Source organism: Trichosurus vulpecula, chromosome 8, assembly GCF_011100635.1.
Source record: "Trichosurus vulpecula isolate mTriVul1 chromosome 8, mTriVul1.pri, whole genome shotgun sequence".
NCBI classification, from domain to species: Eukaryota; Metazoa; Chordata; class Mammalia; order Diprotodontia; family Phalangeridae; genus Trichosurus; species Trichosurus vulpecula.
In genome coordinates this window covers 75482025-75503901 of record NC_050580.1, presented here as the reverse complement: position 1 = coordinate 75503901, position 21877 = coordinate 75482025, and the positions used below count along the sequence as shown (strand labels likewise).

Sequence of the window (21877 nt, the reverse complement as noted above, 5' to 3'; positions counted from 1 at the left end):
TTGACACCAGCTCTCACCTATTGATGAGAATCACAACCAGAATGGAATTCTCACCCATTAGTTTAGTCACATTTTGAAAGATTTATCATTAAGGAAAGCCAAGAAGTTATTAGGTGCCTTACTGTTGGCAGGGAAGGAACACTAGCATATGTCTGGATAACTGAATTTCCCTATTCCTACTAAAGCTTGCCTCTTATTTTTTTTTGTATCCCCAGTGCTTAGTACAGTGTCAGACACAGTAGATGCTTAATAAATTTTGACTGACTTTTTTGTTTATATTTCAAGAAATTTCTCATCTATTTCCTATTCCCCCCCAGGTAGTCTGTAATATTAACTGATAATAAAATATCTTAATCTTTACTCAGATGATCTCCACTAGGCTTTCCTGCCTGGATCCTGTATTTCTTCACAGGAATATACTTACTTTATAAAATATACCTACCCTACCTCTCCTTTTACCTATTCTGTTTCTTTTAAATGTGGTCTAGAGACACATACTAGTGTTGACATTTATCCCCAATAAATTTCATCTTGTGCTTTGGCCCACCAGTTCTATCCATCAAGATGATTTTGAATCTTGATTCTGTCATCTAACATATTAACTATTGCCCTCTCAGTTTGAGTGACAGCTCTATTATAGGATCTCCAGTAATACATATATATTGATGGGAAGGAAGAGGCTTGTTGTTTGTCTGTTTTTTCACAGAAACTTAAATACTTAAATTTTAGATTTTAAATGGGGATCCAAACAATCTGCAGGTTTAATTTAGCAAGTATTTTTTTGAAGGCCTACTTCAAGAAGCTTATAGTCTCTTGGGGAGAATACACATGAAATAAATAATACAAAACAGCATATGACCAAGTGTTACAGGAGGTGGGAGGAAAAAGAAAGCAATATAAATTGGTTGAAAAATGTGAGATATGCTAGACCTTGAATATTAATCAATAAACAAATTAAATTAATAAATATTGAATATCAATCAATAAACATCCTAGCCAGGATAGCTAAAATAAAATTAGCCAGGCACTGTGCTAAGTGCTGGGTATACAGAAAGAGGCAAAAGACAGTCCCTACCCTCAAAGACCTTACAGTCTTATGGGGGAGACAACATGCAAACGAATATATACAAAGCAAGTTATATACAGGATGAATAGAAAATAATTAGAGAAGGGTAGGTAGATAAGGAAAAGGCAAACTAGGCTAAAGAAGTTTGATAAGCAAAACCTTAGAAATGAAATGAAGTTGGTGTATTTGGGGGACGGTGAAGAGATTCAAATGGGTAGAGTGATGAACTATTCTAGAATGGGCCAGAGTATACAACCCCTCTCTGCTAAAGACCTAGATAGTTGCTTTAATTTTAGTTCATTTGTCTTACTCAGGGCTTTCTACACTACATTGGTTAGAAAGGTGTATATATGACAAGAAAGTCTGTCCTATGACAAATCCTTTCACCTGTCTTGTTTTTTGCATAGACTCTAGAAGCTGAGGAAGTGGCAGGTTTGAACAGGTCTGGTGGTCATGAATCATGCTATGCATATAGCATGATGTAACCACCATCCCTTCTTCCACCTCCATTTCCTGCTTTTCCTCCTCACTAAATTTACTTTTATCCTCTTTTATTTATTCAGTTTTTTTCTTTTTGCTTCCTCTCCCTTTCTTTTTCTCTGTTTTCCTAACTTTCCTACTTTGGGTCGCTTTTCTTTCCCTCCTTCTTGATTAAATTCCTAAAATATCCAACTCTCATGTAGTCTCTGTCACGAAGCACATTCGGAGCTATGATAAATTCTTAAAAATTAGCTTAGATGGTCCTACAAAAGCTCCCCCTCTTTGCTAGTAGTACTTCCACTGCACTTCCTGGTTTTTTAGTTTTGTTTTGCCTAATTCTTCCCCTCCACCACCAAGGTAAAGGTGAAGGTGGGAAATGAACTCTTACTGCTATCATGGTTATGATTTTGCCTAGGGATAGGGAGAGTCGCAAACATCCAGAGAAAATTGCAGCTGCATCTGTAGGTGTGTTTCCAGTAAAAGGTAGTTAAAAATCAGTTTTGAAATCTGGATTTCTATAATGTGTTACAACATGTTTTATATACTATACAGTGAAAAAAGACGAAATACTGGTGTATAAGCATTTTCTGCCCAGTAGCACAGCAGACGAAAAGACAACTGTGGATTCAACTTATTATTTTTTTTTTGACCCTACTGATTGGATAAATCAATACGCAAATCTCTAAACTTTAGTAAGTGCCTGAGAGATATGCTGTCAGTCTATAAAGTCCTCACCAGGTGGACAAAGAAACCGATCACCTCTGGTTTTCAAAACGACAAAGGAAGTTGTAATGGGAGAGTTTGGGGATTGGACAGGTAAATGAGGCATTTGTTAATCAGTTATGGTTACCGGATTAAAGGATGGTTTTCTTGATCACCTTCGTACTGAATGTCACATATCCTAACTTGTGGATGCATAGGAATCCTATCCTGCCCATTAAACAGTCATCGGGAGAGTGGAGGTAACACGCAGCTTAAGCAGTCACGTTCTAGATGTTCCTAATCTGCGTATCCTCTCCAGTGAGCCGGCATCTAAGAGCTGCGAGGAAGGGCGTCCTGGGAGCCGGCTGGGAAGCCGCCCAGGGGCCTGGGCACACAGTTCCCCAGCGGGAGGGAAAACCGCGTCCTGCACACCATGGCTCCTGGGAAGGGCGCTCGGAGGCGGCCAGAGAGGCGGGCAGGGATGCTTAGAGCAGGGGTGCGGGGGAGCTTCAGAGGTGACCCTCCACGCCAGGGAAAGCAGGGATCAGGAGCCGCAGGGCAATAACGGAAGCGAGGAGGCGACGGTACAGTCGGCCTGCTCTTTAATCCAGGGGACCTGCCCCTGGTACCCCCCCCCACCCGCTCAGCTTCTTCTACCCGCCCTCCGTGATTGGCCGCAGCTGCGCCTCGGGGCGGGCCGTAGAGGATAATCTCTCCCGTCGATTGGCTGCGTGCCGTTTACTCAACGTTCTACCCGGCGAGGGCCGGCCCTTTTGAGGGGGAGGCCTTCTCTTATTGGTTCCTGACCGTTTCCTTGGGGACGTGGCGCCGCGGCCGGTCCGGGCCCTACTTCCGGCCCAGAATCTGAAAGAAGTGGCTCGGTCGGGTCTGCAAGAGAGCTCGGACCCCGGAGACGGCGTTGGGCCGCCGAGCAAGGATCGGCGGGGGGAGTGTGGCGGCCTGCGGGAGAGCGAGCCCCGGCGCCGCCGGGGGATGCGGGCAGCCGGGAAGGTCGCGAGCGGGCCTGGGGAAGAGCCAAAACAGCTGGCCCCGAGGAGCGGGAGTAGGGGCTGCTGGAGGCCGGGCTGGAGCCGGGCCGGCCCGGCGGGGGCCCTGCGGCCCCAGGCCCCTTCCAGGCTGGCGCGACGGAGATGTCCGGGACGAGGAAGCCGTCCTGGTCAGGGGAAAAGGAAAGGAGGTGACAGGGGCTGAGCCCCCCGCCCCGTCCCGAGGGAAGCCCATGGCCAGGTGTGTGTGTGTGTGACTGTCTTTGTGAGAGTGTGATCGAGAGTATATGTGTTATGTGTTTTTGGGTGTAATATAGTATATGTTATTGTGTCTGTGGTGTGATAGTGTGTGGGTGTGATACAGTGTGTGTGACTGATTCAGTGTGTATGGGGGTGTGATCGAGAGTATGTTGAGAGTATATTGTATGATTGTGTCTGTGGATGTGATACACTGTGTGACTGATAGTGTGTGTGTGTGATCGGGAGTATATTGTGTGATTGTGTCTGTGGATGTGATACACTGTGTGACTGATACAGTGTGTGTGTGTGATCGGGAGTATATTGTGATTGTATCTGTGGGTGTAATACAGTATGTGTGACTGTGTGATACAGCGTGTCAGTGTGTGTGTGGGTGATCGGGAGCATATTGTGTGGTATTTGTGGATGTGATACACTGTGTGTGACTGTGTGATTCAGTGTGTGTGTGGGAGTGTGATCAAGAGTATATTGTGTGATTGTGTCTGTGGGTGTGGGGCGTGCAAGACTATAAGTGTATGTGACTGTGTGTGAGACATGGTGTATTTGAGAGTATATGTGTGTATATGTCATTGAGTTGTGTGACTGTGTGTGTCATCACCTCGGATCTTCCCTCCTTCCCCCAAGGCCACGCTCCTTAGCCTGGCATTCAAGGTCCCTTTCAGGATCAGCCCCCCAGTCCAGCCTTAGCACAGAACCCTTGTGGACTTGCCTCCAGCCAGACTGCGATGCTCATTAGCTGTGCCAGCTCATGCCTGGCTCCTGGTCCTTGCTTATCCCAGGTCCGCCCCACAGCCCACGGAGATCATGCCCACCCCTTGTAGGACCTGCTCAGTTATGGCTCACTCTGTGGGTCCCCAGGCTTCCCCAAGCTGAGTGATCTGTCCCTCTGGGGCCCTCTCAGAGGTGGGTGCTCCCCTGAGAACCTTAGAGCATTCTTTTATGTTACCTGTTTAATCTCTCCTATTAAAATATGAGCTCCTTTCTTGATGGCAGGAACCATGCTTTGTCTTTGTAGTCTTCTCACCATGAGGTGTGGAATAGGTGTTGTTTAAATTGTTGAATGTCAGAGAGCCACCAGTTGGACAAATCTGTGTGCCCATTGCATATGTTGAAAGTTTAGGGAGTAATAGGCAGGCAGTCTGGGGCTCTGCAAGTCCATTATGTCATATTTCTCAGTTATACCAGAATGCTGTATCATAGGCCAGGAGATTCCAGACCATATAAAACTTTTTTTTTTTTGTCCTGTAGCTTAATTGGTGGCAACATGGTGCCTGGTAAGAAACCCCCTTTACCAAATGCAGATAGGCACCTACTCTTGCTAATTTTTGTTTTAGAGAGTTGCCTTAGATAGTTAAGTGACTTGCTCAGGGTCTCACAGCCACCATATGTCCTAGGTGTTATTTGAAACCAAATCTTTCTGACCCTCCGGGCTGACCGTCCACCGTGTTACACTGCCTCTCCCATTCTTATGGGCAGGGCGATTGTAATTGCAGTACTTTGTCCAACTTTGATTCTCTGCCTACAGAGTAGATAGATGTAATATTTCAACATTTGGTGTTAACTAGAGCTTTGCAAACCTTAAAATACTATGTAAATGTTGGTTATCCTCATCACCATCATTATTATTACCACACTGAATTCTGTCTGGAAAAATGTTCTTTGAATCCTCAGTCTTATTCTGTTGAGTCAGGACAGAAAGTTAGCCTTAGAGTTAAGAACCTTTTTCCGCACTTTCGGGGCAGTGGGAGGGAGGAGGGAGCAGGGTAGGGGAAAGACTTTCTTGCTTGCTGTGACTCTCTAATTTCATATCCAGGGAGATTAATGATCTTCTATTTTATATCACAGTTTTGATTTCTTAAATTTCATCCATTGAATTACATTCAAAGTGTACCAGGTAGTCCATGCAAACTTTGCAGTGCCCATGCAGTACATTTAGATCTTGTTAGACGTCCTTGTTGATCTCATAACACGGACTTTAATCATACCGTAGTGTGTGTTAGCATTTTCCATTGTCATCAATGAATTACAAGATTTTTTTTTTATTGTATTTCAGGATTAGTTTTTCCTATCTCTGCCCGGCCTCCTGGTCTTTTACTGTGCCTACAGTGAGTCCATTTGCACGTCAACGGGTAGCCTTTCTGGGATTTTTCCTCATATCCTGTCTCCTTCTACTTATGGTTGTAGTGGACTTTCGACACTGGGGCTCTACCTCACCTCAAGATAGACAGTATGAAAGGTGAGTCAACTCCAGTATATCAATGTAAGCTTTGTCACTGAGGTTAATATTTTAAGAGCAAACAAAACTTGTTATGCCCCTTGGCCTTTTCTAGGGATGCTTAAAAAAAGTAAAATTTCATGCAATTTATCACACAAATGTTAAAACTCGTTTTCTCAGGGTAAGGGTTGAGGCTCAAAATTATTTATACAATTTTACCCCCATGGAAAAAGGTCAGGAAAGACCATAATTAACTTCTTCTGCTTCTTCTTCTTCTTTTTTTTTTTTACAAAGAGAGCATTCTTTTATTGTTTGCTATAATTTTATTATATATGACCTTGAAGGTACAGCCAGGTAGGATAGTAAATAGATAGAATCCTGGATTTGAATCAGGAAGGCCTAAGTGGCTTTCTAAATGTATGATGCCGAGCATGTCAGTCTCAGCCTTAGTTTACTGACTCAAAAAATGGAGGTAATAATGGATTGTTAAATGCTTTACCACCTTGAAATGTTATATACTTTATAGCAGTGATTCATTTTAATATGTTTTATGGTTTCTGATGTAGCTAGCAGTAAAATTAAAGCATTCTTTGGCATGTTTAGATGTTCTAGTCATCTTCAAAACACCTTTTTTCCCATCAAGGAACACTTCTGAGGAAATTTCATTTAGATAACTGGGCTTTACATTTCCTTGTTAAATTATTTGAATCTTGGACAGATGCCTTTTTTATTCACCAAAGTAAAAGAGATTATATTTTAATCTTATTTTTATTGATACTATCTTTTGTTTTTATAATACTTTCATTTTTAAATATATATGTTCCTTTCCCCTAACCAGTGAGCCATCCTTTGTAACAGAGATTTTTCAAAAGAGACAAGAAGCAGTTCAGCAAACCAGCATATCAGCCATGTCTGCCAGCACATGCAGTATTCCATACCCATGGCCTCCTACTTTTGAACTTTCCTCACTTTTTCATCAGGGTCAAGCTTGTTCATAATAGTTACAAAATGTTCCGTTTTTGTTTTTTTTTTGTACTACTTCTAAGAGTGATACAGAACAAGTTCTAAGACAGAAGTCAGGATATTTGGGTTCTAGTCCTTGCCTCTATTACTTTTAACTTGATTTTTTACTTTGGGCAAGTTACTTCTCTTTGGCCTTAATTTCCTTATTTGTAAAAATGAAGGTTTGGCGTTAATACAGTTTTTAAACTGTAACCTTTTATGAGTCTATGAAATATCCTCAAGCATTACCTCTTGTACAACCAGCTGCCACAAGAAGTTTTTCCTATTACCAATCCCTTACTAGCCCTAAAGTCAGTAGAGGCTACCCTTTGAAACTTCTCTTAACATTTCTGAATTATTTTTAATATTTTATTAATTTTTAATTAATTAAAAATTAATTAATTTTCTCTTTCTGAAGCCTTACTTCCATGAATTTATCTTCAGGCTTCTTGTTTATCTTCTTGAAATATTGGACCTTTAAGGGGAGGGAAGGGCTTGATTTTATGACAGGATGATCATCCAGTCTGATTTGTCTTTTATTAACATGTTTATTCACACTGTCATGGGAAGCTTATATTCAGAGTTTAAGAATCACTTTAATACTTCATTAAACCATTTATCTCTGATTCCCATTGGATTGATTAGTTTTATTTAACTTTGCTAAGTTATCTGTGAGGGTTTATGGAGACCTCATAATTTTGGACCCCTACTAAAATTAGAGAATTAGAGAATATTAAAACTGAAAGTGACATTAGAAATTGTCTTGTCCAAACCCTTTGCTTTATAGAGGAGGCAACAGATATGAAAAAGTAAAGTGTTCTGCCCAAAGTCATACATCTAGTTTGTGGCAAAGGAACTAAAACCCATGTTTTCTGGCTCTCTTTCTTTCTACTGTTCTACCCGGGCGAATGAGATTACTTGCCTTATTAGTCTGTGGCCTACTGAGAATTAAAAAATTTTATTAAAAAAAAGTTACTGTCTCAAACATACGGCAATACCTCATTTATTTGGTGGTTACTTATTTGGCATCCTTACTTTTCTCATAATTTGGAAAGGCAGTGTGGAGGACTAAAAAGAACACTAGGCTTAGATGTGAGAGTCTGATGTTTGAGTCCCATTGATGCACAAACTGTGACTAGGGGCAAGTCACTTAACTTCTGTAAAATGAGGATAATTTGTATTACATATCTGGTAGGTTTGCTGCTAAAGTGCTTTTAAGTTATATAAAGACAAAAGTATTCTTTTTTATAAAACAAAATTTGTAAACCTTAAAGTACCGTATAACTGTGAATTTTTATTATCTATCAACAATAATAATAATGAGCATCCCTTCCACAAAAATCCCACTCTGCTGCTTCATTGTGGTGTGAAGGTGACTGAATTCTAAAGGCTATGCCAGCAGAGTCTGACAGGTCCCACTAAGCTGTAAAAGCTTGGTGGCAGACCAGTGCTGACTGTTAGAGGGCCAGCCTAGCTAAGTACGGAGATGTTCATCACCATTTAGGTTGCCCACAGCACATTTTTCTTTTTTATTGTTTAAAAATGGAAGTGTCTAATGTACCCTTCCCAGCAGCCTCATTTTTTTTTTCCTAGAGGAGGAAAATTTCTGTCTAGTTTGAAGCACTGCTTTGTTTTTATTATGAGGCTACTGGTCCTTTAGCTAGACAGAGAAATCCTTTTATTAAGCACTTCCTACATGATAGACACCATGCTAAGTCCTGGGAGTACAAGCAGAAGCAAGCAAAACAGTCCCTGCCCTCAAGGAGCTTACAGGACTCATGCAGGAGGGACTTGGTTGGGGGAGTGAGGAAGGTGGCCCGTGAGAAGTCTGGAGAGTGAATCCAGGTGTGAGTGTCAATTGGAAAATGTTAATGCTTGACTAAGTAGGTAGTGGGAGCAGATGCCACTACTATGGATTGCCTTCTTTAGAAAGAAGCAGGGAAAGAAGCATTCCTTTGACTAAGAAACAGGGTTGAATTTCAAGAACGAAATGGAAATGAGAGATTCTTGTGAGCTTTTGGCACCACCATTATACCAGCCAGCCATGCTTAAAACTTTCAGGTGCTCTTTGATTCCTTCACCTTTTACACTCAATGAGTTGAGAGGTTCTATCTCATAGTCACCCTCTCCTTTTACATTCCTGCTGATAGCAATCTAATCTAAGTCTTAATTATCGTACCTAGACTGTTGCAATAGTTTTTAAAGCAATCTCCCTACCTCCAGTTTCTTTCCCTGATCCAGTTTTGCCTAAACGTTGTCTGACTAAGATATTCTCCAGTGAGACTGCTTCAGTGGCTTCCATCTTCCCTAGTCAATAGCACCTCAGTTCCTTAACTTGGTATCCAAATTAGCTTTCCAGAGAGTAGCCTACCTTTGCAGCCTATCATTTCTTATTCAGAACCAAATTAGACCATTTATTGTACTATGAACATACTCTGCTTTTGAAGTGCTCTCTAATTTCTCTTTCCCTCTATATTTACCTCTCACAATCCTATCTATCCTCTCTTACAAAGCCTTCTTTGATTCCCCTAGTTAGAAAAGACCTTTACATCCTTGAATCTCTCATAGGCTTTGTTTATTCTATTATGAACTTAATATATTTTATTTTATACTGTATTTATTTGTATATCAGTCATTTATCTCCCTACTACAGTGTAAGGTCCTTGAGGATAGGGACCAGTGTCTTATTTGTCTTTGTATTACCCTCAAACTTAACTGTTGATTTCTTTTAATACTTTATACTTGTTAGGCACTTAGCATATTGATATTTAGTATATTAATATGAGCTATTATTAGTAAACTTTTATTGAATTGAAAACCCAGGGACCCTAAGCTATAAGAAACTTGGTTGGCAAAAAAAGAATCTACCCTACCCCCTAGTAGCTAACTGAATTTCTCCTATTGACAATAAAGACAACTTTTTAAACTAAGTCTTATTGGAGGTAACCTTTAATCTTCAAAGGCGCTTTTCTAGGTACATATTAAAGTTCTATGTCATACAGAAGCAGTGAAGATGAGAGTTAAAAGGGACCATAGAGATTGTCTAGTGCAGGCCTCTTGTTTGAGATAAAGTGATTGGCCCATGGTCACATGATCAAGTGGGATCACCTGGACTTGAAGCCAGGTGTTCTGAATCCCAAGCCCTGAGTTCTTTCCATTTTACTGCAGCTTTATTTATTTATCCATTTATTTATCCATTTATTTATTTATTTATTCATGCATTTATTTATTTATTCATTCATCCATCCATTCATTCATTCATTCATTTATTCATTCATTCATTCATTTATTTATTTATTTATCTGTCTATCTATCTATCTATCTATTTATTTACATGTATAAAGCACTTTATGTAAATTATTTCATTCAATCTCTACTGCAACTCTGTAAGATAGGTGGTCCTGTAGGAGAATCAGTTTGCCATAGTGGATTCAGAAAAACCTAGGTTCAAATCCTGCTCCTGATGCTTCCTAACTTTGTAATCATGGACAAATCCCTGAGCCTCTGTTTCCTCATCTCTAAATTGGGAGTGATAATGTCTGCAGTCCCTACCTCATGGCATGGTTTTGAGACTCAAATGAGGCAGTCTTTGTAAATGCTTTGTAAGCTCTAAAAGCACAGCATAAATGCCAGCTTTTATTTGGTTGTTTTCTCCATTAGACAAATGAAGAAATTGAGTCTTAGGGAGGTTAAGTGACCACCTTGCCAATGTTAGACAGTCAATGTACACCATACTTTGAGCTCCGATGTGATTAGGCCTGGGTATGGAGAAGTTGAGCTCTACTAAGAGTGATAGTTCAGACTCACCAGGGGGCAAACAGGAAGGAGCTGGTTGCCACATGTTGACAAGTTGCCACTTTAATTGTGTTTTATTGGCTTCTGTTTGAGCCACCAAAGGGGGTATAATTGGTGTTGATTTTGTATATTGGGTAATGGCTTAGTTTAATCCTGTTATGTTTTCAGGATAATGGCACTAAAAAGCCATTGTCTTCCAGTTCTGTGTATGCTGATGTATGAGTGGGCAACTTTTCACTGACTCAGCTGAATGGAGAGAAATTGTGCTTTTTGAACAGCAGCAATCAATGTCTTTTGAGGAAAGTCCAAGACTGCTTCTCTTTGGGGACTTGAGGAATCCTAATGCTTTGGTACATTTTTCCTTCTAGGATCTCGTTTCACTTTGGAAATAGGCTTATTGCAATATCAGCAAAAGTATTTAGTGCTGATAATTAGTATTGATGCCTGCATCACAAAACTATGAGTGATAAAGTCTATTCTGTGCTTGGAATAGGCAGAGCAGGGCTTCCGGTTAGTTAAGCATAAAGAAGCCCAGCTACGTTGTAGAGATTCAGGCATCAAAGATGCTATCGCTACTATGTGATTTTTTTGGTATTCTGTGGATTCTTGTTTGTATGTAATGCAGAAAGTCAGAACTTTGATGGTTCAGTCTGGTGATGGCCGATGTTGAGTAGTGCTTGGGTATGAGTGTCAGTGAAAGAGTTTCTCTGTTATTTTCTTGAATTCTAGCTATAGCTCAGATTTTGGCTGAAGTACAATTAGAAGAATAGGGGGAAATGGTAAGCAAGGTTGGCATCAAATGAGAACATTCAGTTGCTTGTTTAACTAGGATCTACCAAAGATAACCCGAAGCTAATAAGGCAAGTTAAGGAAACTTTCTTTGAATGAGTCAGAGAGACTTTGGGTAGACTTAAAGAAGCCATTGCCAGACTAGGACCCTTTTCAGTGGACCCCATGGTCAGATCCCTCAGGCAGGAATATAGGGTACCTATTGTGGACAGAATGCCCTACTAAGTAAGAATTGAGAGAATCAAAAGTTATTTAAGGTATGGATGGTCCTCCTGGAGTTTGTTATAATCTAATGTTAGAGGCAGGTAATACTGAAAAAGACCCAAGGTAGCATTTTGAACTATAAACCAGCAAAAGAAGGAAGGTATTGTGGAGTGAAAAAAGTTGAAAGACCAGCTTTCAAATCCCAGTGGAACTTTTTAAGATGTGTGTGGAACTTGGGCAACTTTACTAACTTCATGGAAGTTCAGTTTTCTCCTATTAAAAAAAAAGAGTTTGGAATAAATGAACTCTAAGGTTTCTTCCAGTTCTAAATTCTTTGGTGCTAGGAGATGGTTGCTTTAAGGAACCAGTAGGATCCGATGTTTAAAGAAATGTTTTTATTGGGGTATATAAATAGGGTAGATTAAATAGGGAGAGAGATGAGGGAGTTCTTAATCTGGGGTCTGTGAACTTGTTTTCTAAAATACATTGACAACTGTATTTAATGTACTTAGTAACTTCTGTAATCCTCTATATTTCCATCTAATGCATTTAAAAACATTATTCTCAGAAGGGGTCCATAGGCTTCGCCAGACTATGGCCAAAGCAGCTGTGTCCCAAAAAAGGTGAACAATTCCTTGGAAATTGCAGCACTAGTGCAGGTAGAAGAAGGTGGGGAGGGAAAAGGAGGTGGGTACCATGGTTGCTCTCCTCATCACAGCACAGAAAAGAGAGGAGACAAGATGGTCACAGAAGAGTTGGCGTTGTGACAGGGCTGTGGAGAAGGGGGTGGGCTCCCAAGTTCAGGGGAATGTCCAGAGGGAGAATTCAGAAAGATCTGTGACAGTAATGGCTCCTGAGGATCATTGTCACGTGGTGAAAGACTTAAATTGGGGGCTTTGATAGGGACTGACCACTTTGGCCCTGGGGACAGAAACATTCCTTTTCTTTTTACTGGGTGGTTCCTTAAAGGCAATGAAGTGAGTGCAAAATTTCTGTAACTGGGCCCCAAAGTCCTTCTCAGACTTTGTCCCAGCTGTGAACTCTCTGGAGTCTATTGGTAGGCCTTGAGCTCAGGGATTGGGAAATCTCTGTTGAAATGGAATCCTGAGGGGCATAAAGAACACGTGATTTTTCAGTGCCAGCAGATTTTTGTCACCTGCCTCATTCCCATGAACCCTATTTCAGATTAGTGGATACTATAAAATAATTTCCTCTCTTTTTTCCCCTTTTTTCTTTAATGTATTCTAAATTACTTAGAATATGCTCATATGTCTTCTTAAAAAATGTGTTTTTTGTAGTAGAATAGGAAAGATCCCTTCATTTCTGTTTCTGCTTGGCCATTTTGATTTCAGGATTTTACATGCACGCACGCACACACACACACACACACTTTTGTTTTGTTTTGTTTTTAGTTAATAGTTAGTAATCTGGGGAGGAAAGTCTGCTTTCCGGACTATGACACTGAACTCTGTTGTCTGAGACTTGAGTTATCTGAAACAAAACAAGAAGCACAGGCTAGAATATTTTGAAGTCTAGGTCAGTCAGTCACTAAACATTTAGTAAGTGCTTACTGTGTGCCAGGCACTGTGCTAAGTCTTGAGGATACAAAGAGAAGGAAAAGATAGCCCTTGCCCTCAAGGTGCTTATAATCTAATGGGTGAAGAAAACCCACAGCAAGAAGCTGAAAAGCAAGGTGGGACAGGAGGTGGAGTGGATAGTAAGAGTATGTTTTAGTGTTATAGCATTTGCCATCATAGGATTGTATGATCTAGAGCAAATCCACATGGAATTTGCTACTTGTGGATATGCTAATCATCACACATTTATTAAGCACCTTCTGTGTACCAGTTACCATGAGAATTTCTGGGCATACAAAGACAAAGAAAATGAAAGTCTGCTGTCAAGAATCTTGATTTTCTACTGGGGAAACAAAATATACAAATAAGAGTAAATTTAAAGAATATACAAGGTCAATAAAAGTAATTTCAGGGGTTCAGGGACTAGGAAGTGGGAGATCAGAAGCCTGATGTGGCCCTTGAACTGAGTTCTGAGGGGAGCTACGGATTCTGGGAGTAGAGGGGAGGAGTGAATGAATTCCACAAACAGGGGAACTCTGCAGAGAGAGGCCCTGAGGTGGAAATGGACTGTGGGGTTCTGTACAAGAAACATCAAGTGAGCCAAATTGGCTGGAACATGGAATGTGTCAAGGGAAATAATGTGTAATATATTTGGAAAGGTAGGTAGGCCAATTTGTGAAGGTCTTTCAAAGCAAATAGGTTCGTATTGTACAATGGAACTGCCACAAAGAGATATCATAAAGGCAGAATTGGCAGGCCTTTGTCAGCTGATTGGATGTGAGACTTGAGGGCGTGGGAAGAGTCACAGATGCCTGGGATTCATGATCTTTTTTTGCCAGTATTTCATTATATTCTTGTATCACAGTTTGTTCAGTCATTCCTCATCTGATGCAACGAATCACTGAGAGCTCAGGAGTTCAAGTAAACAGCCCTTTTACTTAGAAACATATCCTACTATCCGGGGCAAATGCAATTTAGGAAGTAAAAGCAAATAAAAGTCGCCACCCAGGAGGCCCCGGGGATCTCAGGAGCTGTCTGCCTTCCCTTAGAAGTGCTTTTGTCCTCTTCTGGCCCACAGGGCCCTCTGCTGGATCCCAGATTGGTCTGCCTGGGATCAAAGTTAACCCCACCTTTACCACTTGCTTCCAGTAGCACCTGTAGCAGTGCTGGGGTTAACCCTTGCCTCCCCAGTTCCATCAGTATCCTGGCCCACAGCAAGCCATTACCCAATTGATTGGTACTTATTTTGTTTCCATTTCTGTGCTACAGTAACAGAAGGTCAGTTTCTGATACTATCCTCATCTTGTTCTTTATATATTGAAATGTTTGTATTCATTGATGATGAAGGTCACAATAAAAAAAAAAGGGAAAAAAGAATGCAAGTGTGATTCTGACATTGCAAACTTGGATGACTGGAAGGATAGTGTTGGCTTCCGCAGAAATAGGGAAATTAGGAAGACCATGGATAACTGGGGGTGAAATGCTTCACTATTATAATGATTGGTATTTCAACATTCATTGAAGATGATGGTAAATGATTCTGGGATGGGAGTCTTTTGATATAAAGCCTGTGTAGGCTTAATTTTGTTTACTTATATAATATTTCTTTCCAGGGCTTTATGGGAAACACCATTATCCAAGTAGGAAAAAGGCAGGTGTTTTACCTATTGTGCCATGATACCTAGCAACTTGTTTAAATCCAGAAAAAAAAGGCCATGGTAGAGTTGGAACAGTAATTTCATCGTACATAACACCTACACGTAATATTGGCTCACAGCTTAGTAACAACGAGCAGTTAAGGAAATCATCCTCATTCTACTTTGTTGTCACTTTTGATGTCTGCTCAAAAGGATTGATAAATTACTTGTCTTTTAGACCTGACTTTATTAGAAATGCTAGGCTTTTCCAGACAACCATCCATCTACAGTTAGGAGAGAGGAGGCAGATACACTAATGTGAAAAACTCTTTGTCTTTCAACTGAGCCAGCTCTGTCAACATATGAGCTATATGGTAGGGCTCTCAGACTGTGCTGATGAAACCCTTGAATAAGAGTTAGCAATAGTTAGAGTTTTTTGATTCGGGTTCTGAGAAAACTGAAATATTAACTGAAGCAATAACTTCAGTGATGGTATTACCTCAGAGCGATGATGACGTGGTTTACCTCACCAGAACTCTCAGCCTCACCTCATTGTTCAAAATGGTGCTTTGAGAGGAAAGCCCTGTTCTCTTAATTCTGCCAGATCACAATGAATGTCACCTTCTAGCTCTAGCTCATATTTCTCAGCATATACCTTACCCACGTCTCTGGGAACATTTCCCCTAAGAATGTGAAAAAATCCCCATATAAGCATGATGTTAACTAGGGGCTGCTGTGTACTCTGTTGTACAGGGTGAAAAAGTTTGCTGCAACAGTCGGCTTTGGTGCTTCACCAAAGTGTGGTGTGAATGAGCAATTCTGCTTTTTTAAAAGTTGATTGTATTTTTTGAATTAACAAGTATTTATTTTCTCTTCCACCCCCACCCCCACCATTGAATTTAAAAAAAAAAAAAGGAAGAAAAACAGAACATTCAAACAAACATACATAGTCAAGCAGAACAAATTCCCACATTGGCCATGTCCAAAAAGATAGGTCTCATTCTGCGTTTTAAGTCTTTTACCTCTTTGTCAGGAGGCAGGTCCTCTGGAATTATAGTTTGTCATTGCACTGATCTGTGAAATGAAGTCTTTCAAAGTTGTTTTTCTTTATAATGCTATCATTGTGTAAATGAGTTCTTCTCCCTTTGGTCTGTATCAGTTCATAGAGGTCAGTGAACAATAATACTCTTAAAGGCAGTAGGAATTACTTTGGTTAAATGCTTCTGGCAGAGCAGACTTGGTAAAGCATTCTGACTGTGTTCATGTCTGTCAGTACAGTCATCAGTATTGAAATCCATTCCAGGAAGCCTTGTTTGCCATGCTTTCTATATGTGGTGGGATTGGGCTCCTGTTTTCCACAGCTGCTTAACTCTAGCTCCTCTTTCCCTTTTCTCAGGTATTTAGCTCGAGTAGGAGATCTGGAGGCTACAGATACTGAAGACCTAACTCTGAATTATGGCCTTGTGGTAGACTGTGGCAGCAGTGGCTCCAGGATTTTTGTTTATTTCTGGCCACGTCATAATGGGAACCCACATGATTTGCTGGATATCAAACAGATGAGAGATCGCAACAGCCAACCAGTGGTTAAAAAAATTAAACCAGGTACTAATGGGGCTGTTTTCTTGTATGGTGATAAATATCCACATTAAGTAGAAGGGGGTAGGGGAAAAGAAGGAAGGAATCCATCTTTTCTCCTCATGACTGCTTTGGGAGTGGGGTAGGAAGTGGGTCTCTTGTTCTGAGTCCTCATAAATTCATGTTTCAAATCAGTTTACTTCTACATACTTTTATTAAGCACCTACTGCTTATAAAGATCTTGGCTATACATATCCCTACTCTCCAGAAGCTTTTTACTAAGGAGAACAACATGTATCTACATAAGTAAATACAAGGGAATCTGAAGAGAGCGAGAATATTAACAGCTGGGAGCTTCAAGGATGAGATGGTGGTACCTGAGCTGATCTTTGAAGGATGATGATGATTTTGAGGAAATGAGGGAGAATATTGCAGGGACATGCTTGGTTTGTGCAGATGCACAGCGGGACATATAAAGTTGAATTTAGAGAACAACTAGTGGTCTAGCTTGGCTGATATATAAAGTATGAAAGGAATCATTGTGAGATTAAAAACTGGGAAGGGAGGTAGGAGCCATTTTTAAAAAATTAATCATTTTAAACTTAAATACAAAACAAGAAAAGAAAAAAAGAACATTTCCATGCACACAGCAGAGCATGAGAAAGGATTCAATATAAGACAATAAATTTCCATTTCACAAAAACCTATGTAATAAATTCTACCATTGTTTTCAAACCAACCCAACTTTTCTGTGCTTCCTTCTAGGTTTTCTTTTGTTCTCTGCTTTGTACTTTTTATTTTATTTTTATCTCCCTGCCCCCCCCTCCAGAAGGCTACAATTAAACTTGAGTATATATACATATACCTACACATCTATAAACATACACACATAGATACACAATACATATGTGTAAGACAAACACTGAATATTTCTATTTGTCAGTTCTTTCTTTGGAGGTGGATAGCATCTTCCTTCATAGGTCCAAGTCTTTCCAAGTTTTTCTGAATCAACCAGCTCACCATTTCTTATATCACAGCAATATTCCATCACAACCATAACCTATCTGAGAGATGTCTATGAAAGTTTTTTTCCCCAGTTTTTAACTTTTCTTCTAGTCTTGGCTACATTGGTTTTATTTATACAAGACATTTTTAATTTAGAATAATCTAAATTATCCATTTTACACATGATTGGAGCTATTTGTGAGAGCCTAAAATTCTAGGATGAGGAGTTTGCATTTTATCCCAAAGTCCATAGGGAACCACTGAATGCTTCGGATATCTGCCTGAGAGATAATATGTTGGCAGCTGTGGCCATTAGCATGGGTGGAGGAGAGATTGGAAGCAGGGAGACCATTTAGGAGGCTGTTGATCTGAAGGTTTAAAGTAGGGTGGTTGAGGGCAGGTGATGCCCTTCGTAGACACAGGGAAGTTTGAAGGACTCTGGCAGTTAAATCCTTTGGGACTGAGGTGGTAGTGGTGTTTTTTTTAATTGTATGTAGAAAAAAAAAATTGTATGTAGAACCTTTACAAATTATTTTAATTTTTGTTTAGGGATTTCTGCAATGGCAGAAACTCCAGAACATGCTAGTGATTACCTTCGCCCTCTGCTGAGTTTTGCTGCTGCTCATGTGCCTGTGAAGAAACACAAAGAAACACCTCTCTATATCCTGTGCACAGCGGGCATGAGACTTCTTCCAGAGAGGTGAGAGTAGAGAGAGTTTAAATAAAATGGGGATGATATGTATTTGAGTTCTTTAGCCTGAGCGCGGAGGAGGAAATTGATCTTGATTGTCTGGAGTAGGCCTGGAGCACATGGAGTAGCCTCTCTTATCTCCATAACTGGAGATTCCTTTGGATTCTCTGCTCTCCTTTTGTGATGCAAATACTCCCCGGGAAGGCTAATTGATCATTCATACCTTAGTCAAATCAGTCTGTTAGTTAATAAAATGTAATAAGTGCCTACTATGTGCCAGGCTCTGTGCTAAGCACTGCCTTCTAGGAGTTCACAATCTAATGGGGAAGACAACGTGCATAGAAATATATACAAAGCAAGCTATATCCAAGATAAATAGGAAGTAATCAGCATTAGAATTAAGAAGAGTTGGTAAAAAACCTCCTGTAAGAGATAGGATTTAGTTGGAACTTAAAGGGGGCCAGGGAAGGCAGTAGGCAGAAATGAGGAGAGAGGACATTCCAGGCATGGGGGACAACCAGAGAAAACTCCAGGAGCCAGGAGAATGAATCAGCCAGAAGGCCAGTTGGTCACTGCATCAAAAAGTACATGTTGAGGAACAAGGTGTAAGAAGACTGGAAAGGTAGGAGGGGGCTAGGTTATGAAGGGCTTTGTTGCCATGCAGAGCACTTCATATTTGATCCTGGAGATGTTAGGGAGCCACAGGAGTTTATAGAGTAGCTGGAACATGCTTTTTAGGAAAATCACATTAGTGGCTGAATGAGGATGGATTGGAGTGGGAAGAGACTTGAGGCAGGCAGACCCACCAGAAGGCTATTGCACTGATCAAGCATGAGGTGGTGAAGGCCTGCACCATGTTTAAGGCAACATCAGTGAGAAGGCAGTATATTCAAGAGATATTGCAAAGATGAAATCAGCAGGCCTTAACAACAGCTTGGATGTGGGGGTGAGAGGGAGTGGGGAATCCAGGATGAACTCCTAGATTGGGAGCCTGAGTGACTGGGAGAATGGTGTTGTTTTCTGCAGAAATAGGGAAGTTAGGAGGTAGGGAAGACTTGAGGGGGAAAGATAGTTCTGTGTTGAACATGTTTAGTTTGATGTCTACTGGACATCCAGTTCAGGATATCTAAAGGCAGTTGGAGATGCAAGATTAGAAGTCAGCAGAGAAATTGGGGCAGGAAAGGCAGATTTGAGAATCATCAGCATAGATATGGTAGTATCTGGGAGTTGATGAGATCTTTAAGTGAAGTAGTGTGGAAAGAGAAGAGAAGAGGACCCAGGACAGGACCCTCAGGGACACCTGCAGTTACAGGGGGCAGAGAAGGAGTGGTCACTGGGAATTTAGATTGGTGGGGAGGAGAAAGAAGGGGTAATTTTGGAGCTTGGAGCACTTGGGGAAGGCATGGCCTGTAACTGTTTGGACCTAAAAGATAAAAGAGTAAGGGAAGAGCAGTATGAGGGGGGCGGGACAGTTGGGGGATCTTTGGGTAGGGTGAGGAACTTTGCCATTTTATTTAGAATTGTAAAGGTGACTGATTTGATACTGAAATATTGCTCCCTCTGCTGACTAATTTTGAGACTGACTTGACTCATCCATGTCTATGGTCTTGCAGCTTTTAAAGAGCAAACCTCAGTTCACCATGATTGGATCCAGTCTTCTCGACATCTGGGCTAGTCTAATTTTTTCTAGCTCAGCTGATCAGAGCCATAGCTATTCCCAGTCTCTCTCATTTTCCTCTCCATCTTTCCTCTCTGTCTTTGTTCCATTTCCTACAAATGCCAGGGCCTCCTGTGTTTGCTAAACACAAATAAACTACCAGGTGTTTTTTGCTTTATTCTTTGGTTTTTCAAAGGAATCTTCAGACATTCTTTCTCCCTTTTTAAAAAACATCTTTCTTTTAAAAAAGGTTTATTAATGCCTTTCTTTACATTCTTGGTACTTCCTCCTTACTAAATTTTTCTTTTTGCCAAAGAAAAACATAAGCAAAACCAATCAATGCAATGCAACAAATGTGTCATAAACCCTTAGCAACTACAAGGAGCTATGCTGGCTGCTGCAGATAAAAAATGAGAAAAAAAATGATGAACCTTGCCATTGAGACACAGACTAAGACAGCATATACACATGGTTCTGTTGGGGAAAGGAGAAATCCAAAATGCTCTAGAAAAATTGCAGCAGATCACTTGTAGCTGTGGGGGTGGTATAGGGTTAGGGAGACTGAAAGGGTTCTTGTAGAGGAGATGATGCTTGAGGGGGGCCTTGAAGGAAGAAAAGAATTTCAGTAGATGGAGATGGGGAGGGAATGAGGATATGAGGGTGGGCCAAGTGAACGTGTAGGATGAGATCACAGAAAAACTCAGTGGTACAGTGGATAGAGTGCTGGGCCTAGAGTCAGGAAGACCCTACTTCAAATCTGACTTTATACATTTGGAGCTGTTTGACCCTCCTCCCAAGTCACTTAACATTTGTTTGTCTCATTTCCTTTTCTGTAAAGTGGGATTAATAATTGCACCTACCTCCCAGGGTTATTATGAGGAAAAATGAAATAATACTTGTAAAATGCTAAAGTTCCTGGTACATGGTAAGTTATATATAAATGTTTGCTATTATTATAGGACAGTGGTGAGACGTAAAGCTGGAAGTGTAGGTTGTATTGTTGTGGAGAAGGAATATTTAAATGCTGGGCTAAGGAATTTGTATTTTATTGTCCCTTCAGTGGCAGTAGAGAGTCAGGGAAGTGACATTAGAACATTAGAAAGATAATTTTAGCAGCTTGGCAAAACAGTCAAACTGACTGGCAACAGGGACCTTCCAAACTCCCAAGTTTTTCATCTGCTGGAACCAGACTCGAATGTAATTGAGAAATGTTTAACAAAATAAGTAAAAATATAATACAACATAATGTAAATTTGTGACTTTTTAAGTCATTGTGCCCCTGAAGGGTTCTGTTTCTGTTTGTATTTGACTCTACAACTGTAAAGGATGGATTTGAAAAGGGGAGAATCTGTCTGTAGACTGGGAGACCCTTTGGTCCCCTCTTCCACTAGCTAGTTGAGGGGTGAGCAAGGCCTTATATGAGGGTGGTGGCAGAATGAGTAGATCTGGGAGGAATGAGATCGACACCACCTGAGAGTGAATCAAAAGGACTTTAAAACTATTGATTGGCTAGGGCTAAAGGAGAAGAGAGAGTCAAAGATGTATTTGACCTTTTTATGGGAAGGGCGAATGAAATTTAAGTAATTTATGAACCTTTAAAGGACCATTTAAATGTTGCCTATTGTCATCATTACTCATTTTTGTCAGAATTGAAGGGTTTGCTGATAATTAAGAACCTGGCACTCTAAGAGGCCTAATCTACCTACATGATTTTTTAGATCTAGTCTAGCTATAAGTCAACTTGACTGTTGGAATGAATCGTCCCCAGTATGAAAATGTTGGGTCAGTCTTGATTGTAAATTTTATTGTTCACTTGAGTAAGTCATAAAGTCATTCCTGAGTGTTCCCTGACACTTTTTCAAATAAATAATTAGCTAACCAAATTTAGGGAGGATGCACAGCAGCTCCTTTTAATTGGAATGCCAGAAAATGGGTACAAAGGCTACTGAATGTGGAGGAGAGGATGTAGGGTCAGATCTTAGTTCTTTCCTGCTTAACCCCTCTGGGACTCACTTTCCTTATTGGTATCCATTCAGTATCCATTCTTGTTGAGTCCATCTCCACCACATCTCACATCATCCTCCAAGGGCATGAATGGCGACCTAAATATGGACAGGTGGTCACAGATCTAGAGCTGGAAGGGGCTATAGGTAGCAGCTAGTTCTCATTTGACAGGTAAAGAAATGGAGTGTCTCAGATTTTTGTGTCTTGTCTATG

The 21877-nt window shown here is 40.6% G+C and overlaps 1 protein-coding gene across 2 annotated transcripts in view; it reads left to right on the top strand.

The window, feature by feature from the left end:
* Positions 1–3124: 3124 nt before the first annotated feature.
* ENTPD7 (ectonucleoside triphosphate diphosphohydrolase 7) overlaps positions 3125–21877 on the top strand; it is a 38436-nt gene continuing 19683 nt past the window's right edge. Inside the window, exons 1-4 of one of the 2 annotated variants that reach the window (XM_036735679.1) lie at positions 3125–3496; positions 5567–5749; positions 16129–16334; positions 17862–18012. In XM_036735679.1, coding sequence (XP_036591574.1) covers positions 3489–3496; positions 5567–5749; positions 16129–16334; positions 17862–18012 — 548 coding nt within the window. In that variant the 5' untranslated portion in view covers positions 3125–3488. Of the gene's footprint in view, positions 3497–4377; positions 4417–5566; positions 5750–16128; positions 16335–17861; positions 18013–21877 lie in introns of those variants that run through there. The other variant, XM_036735680.1, reaches the window with a different exon arrangement.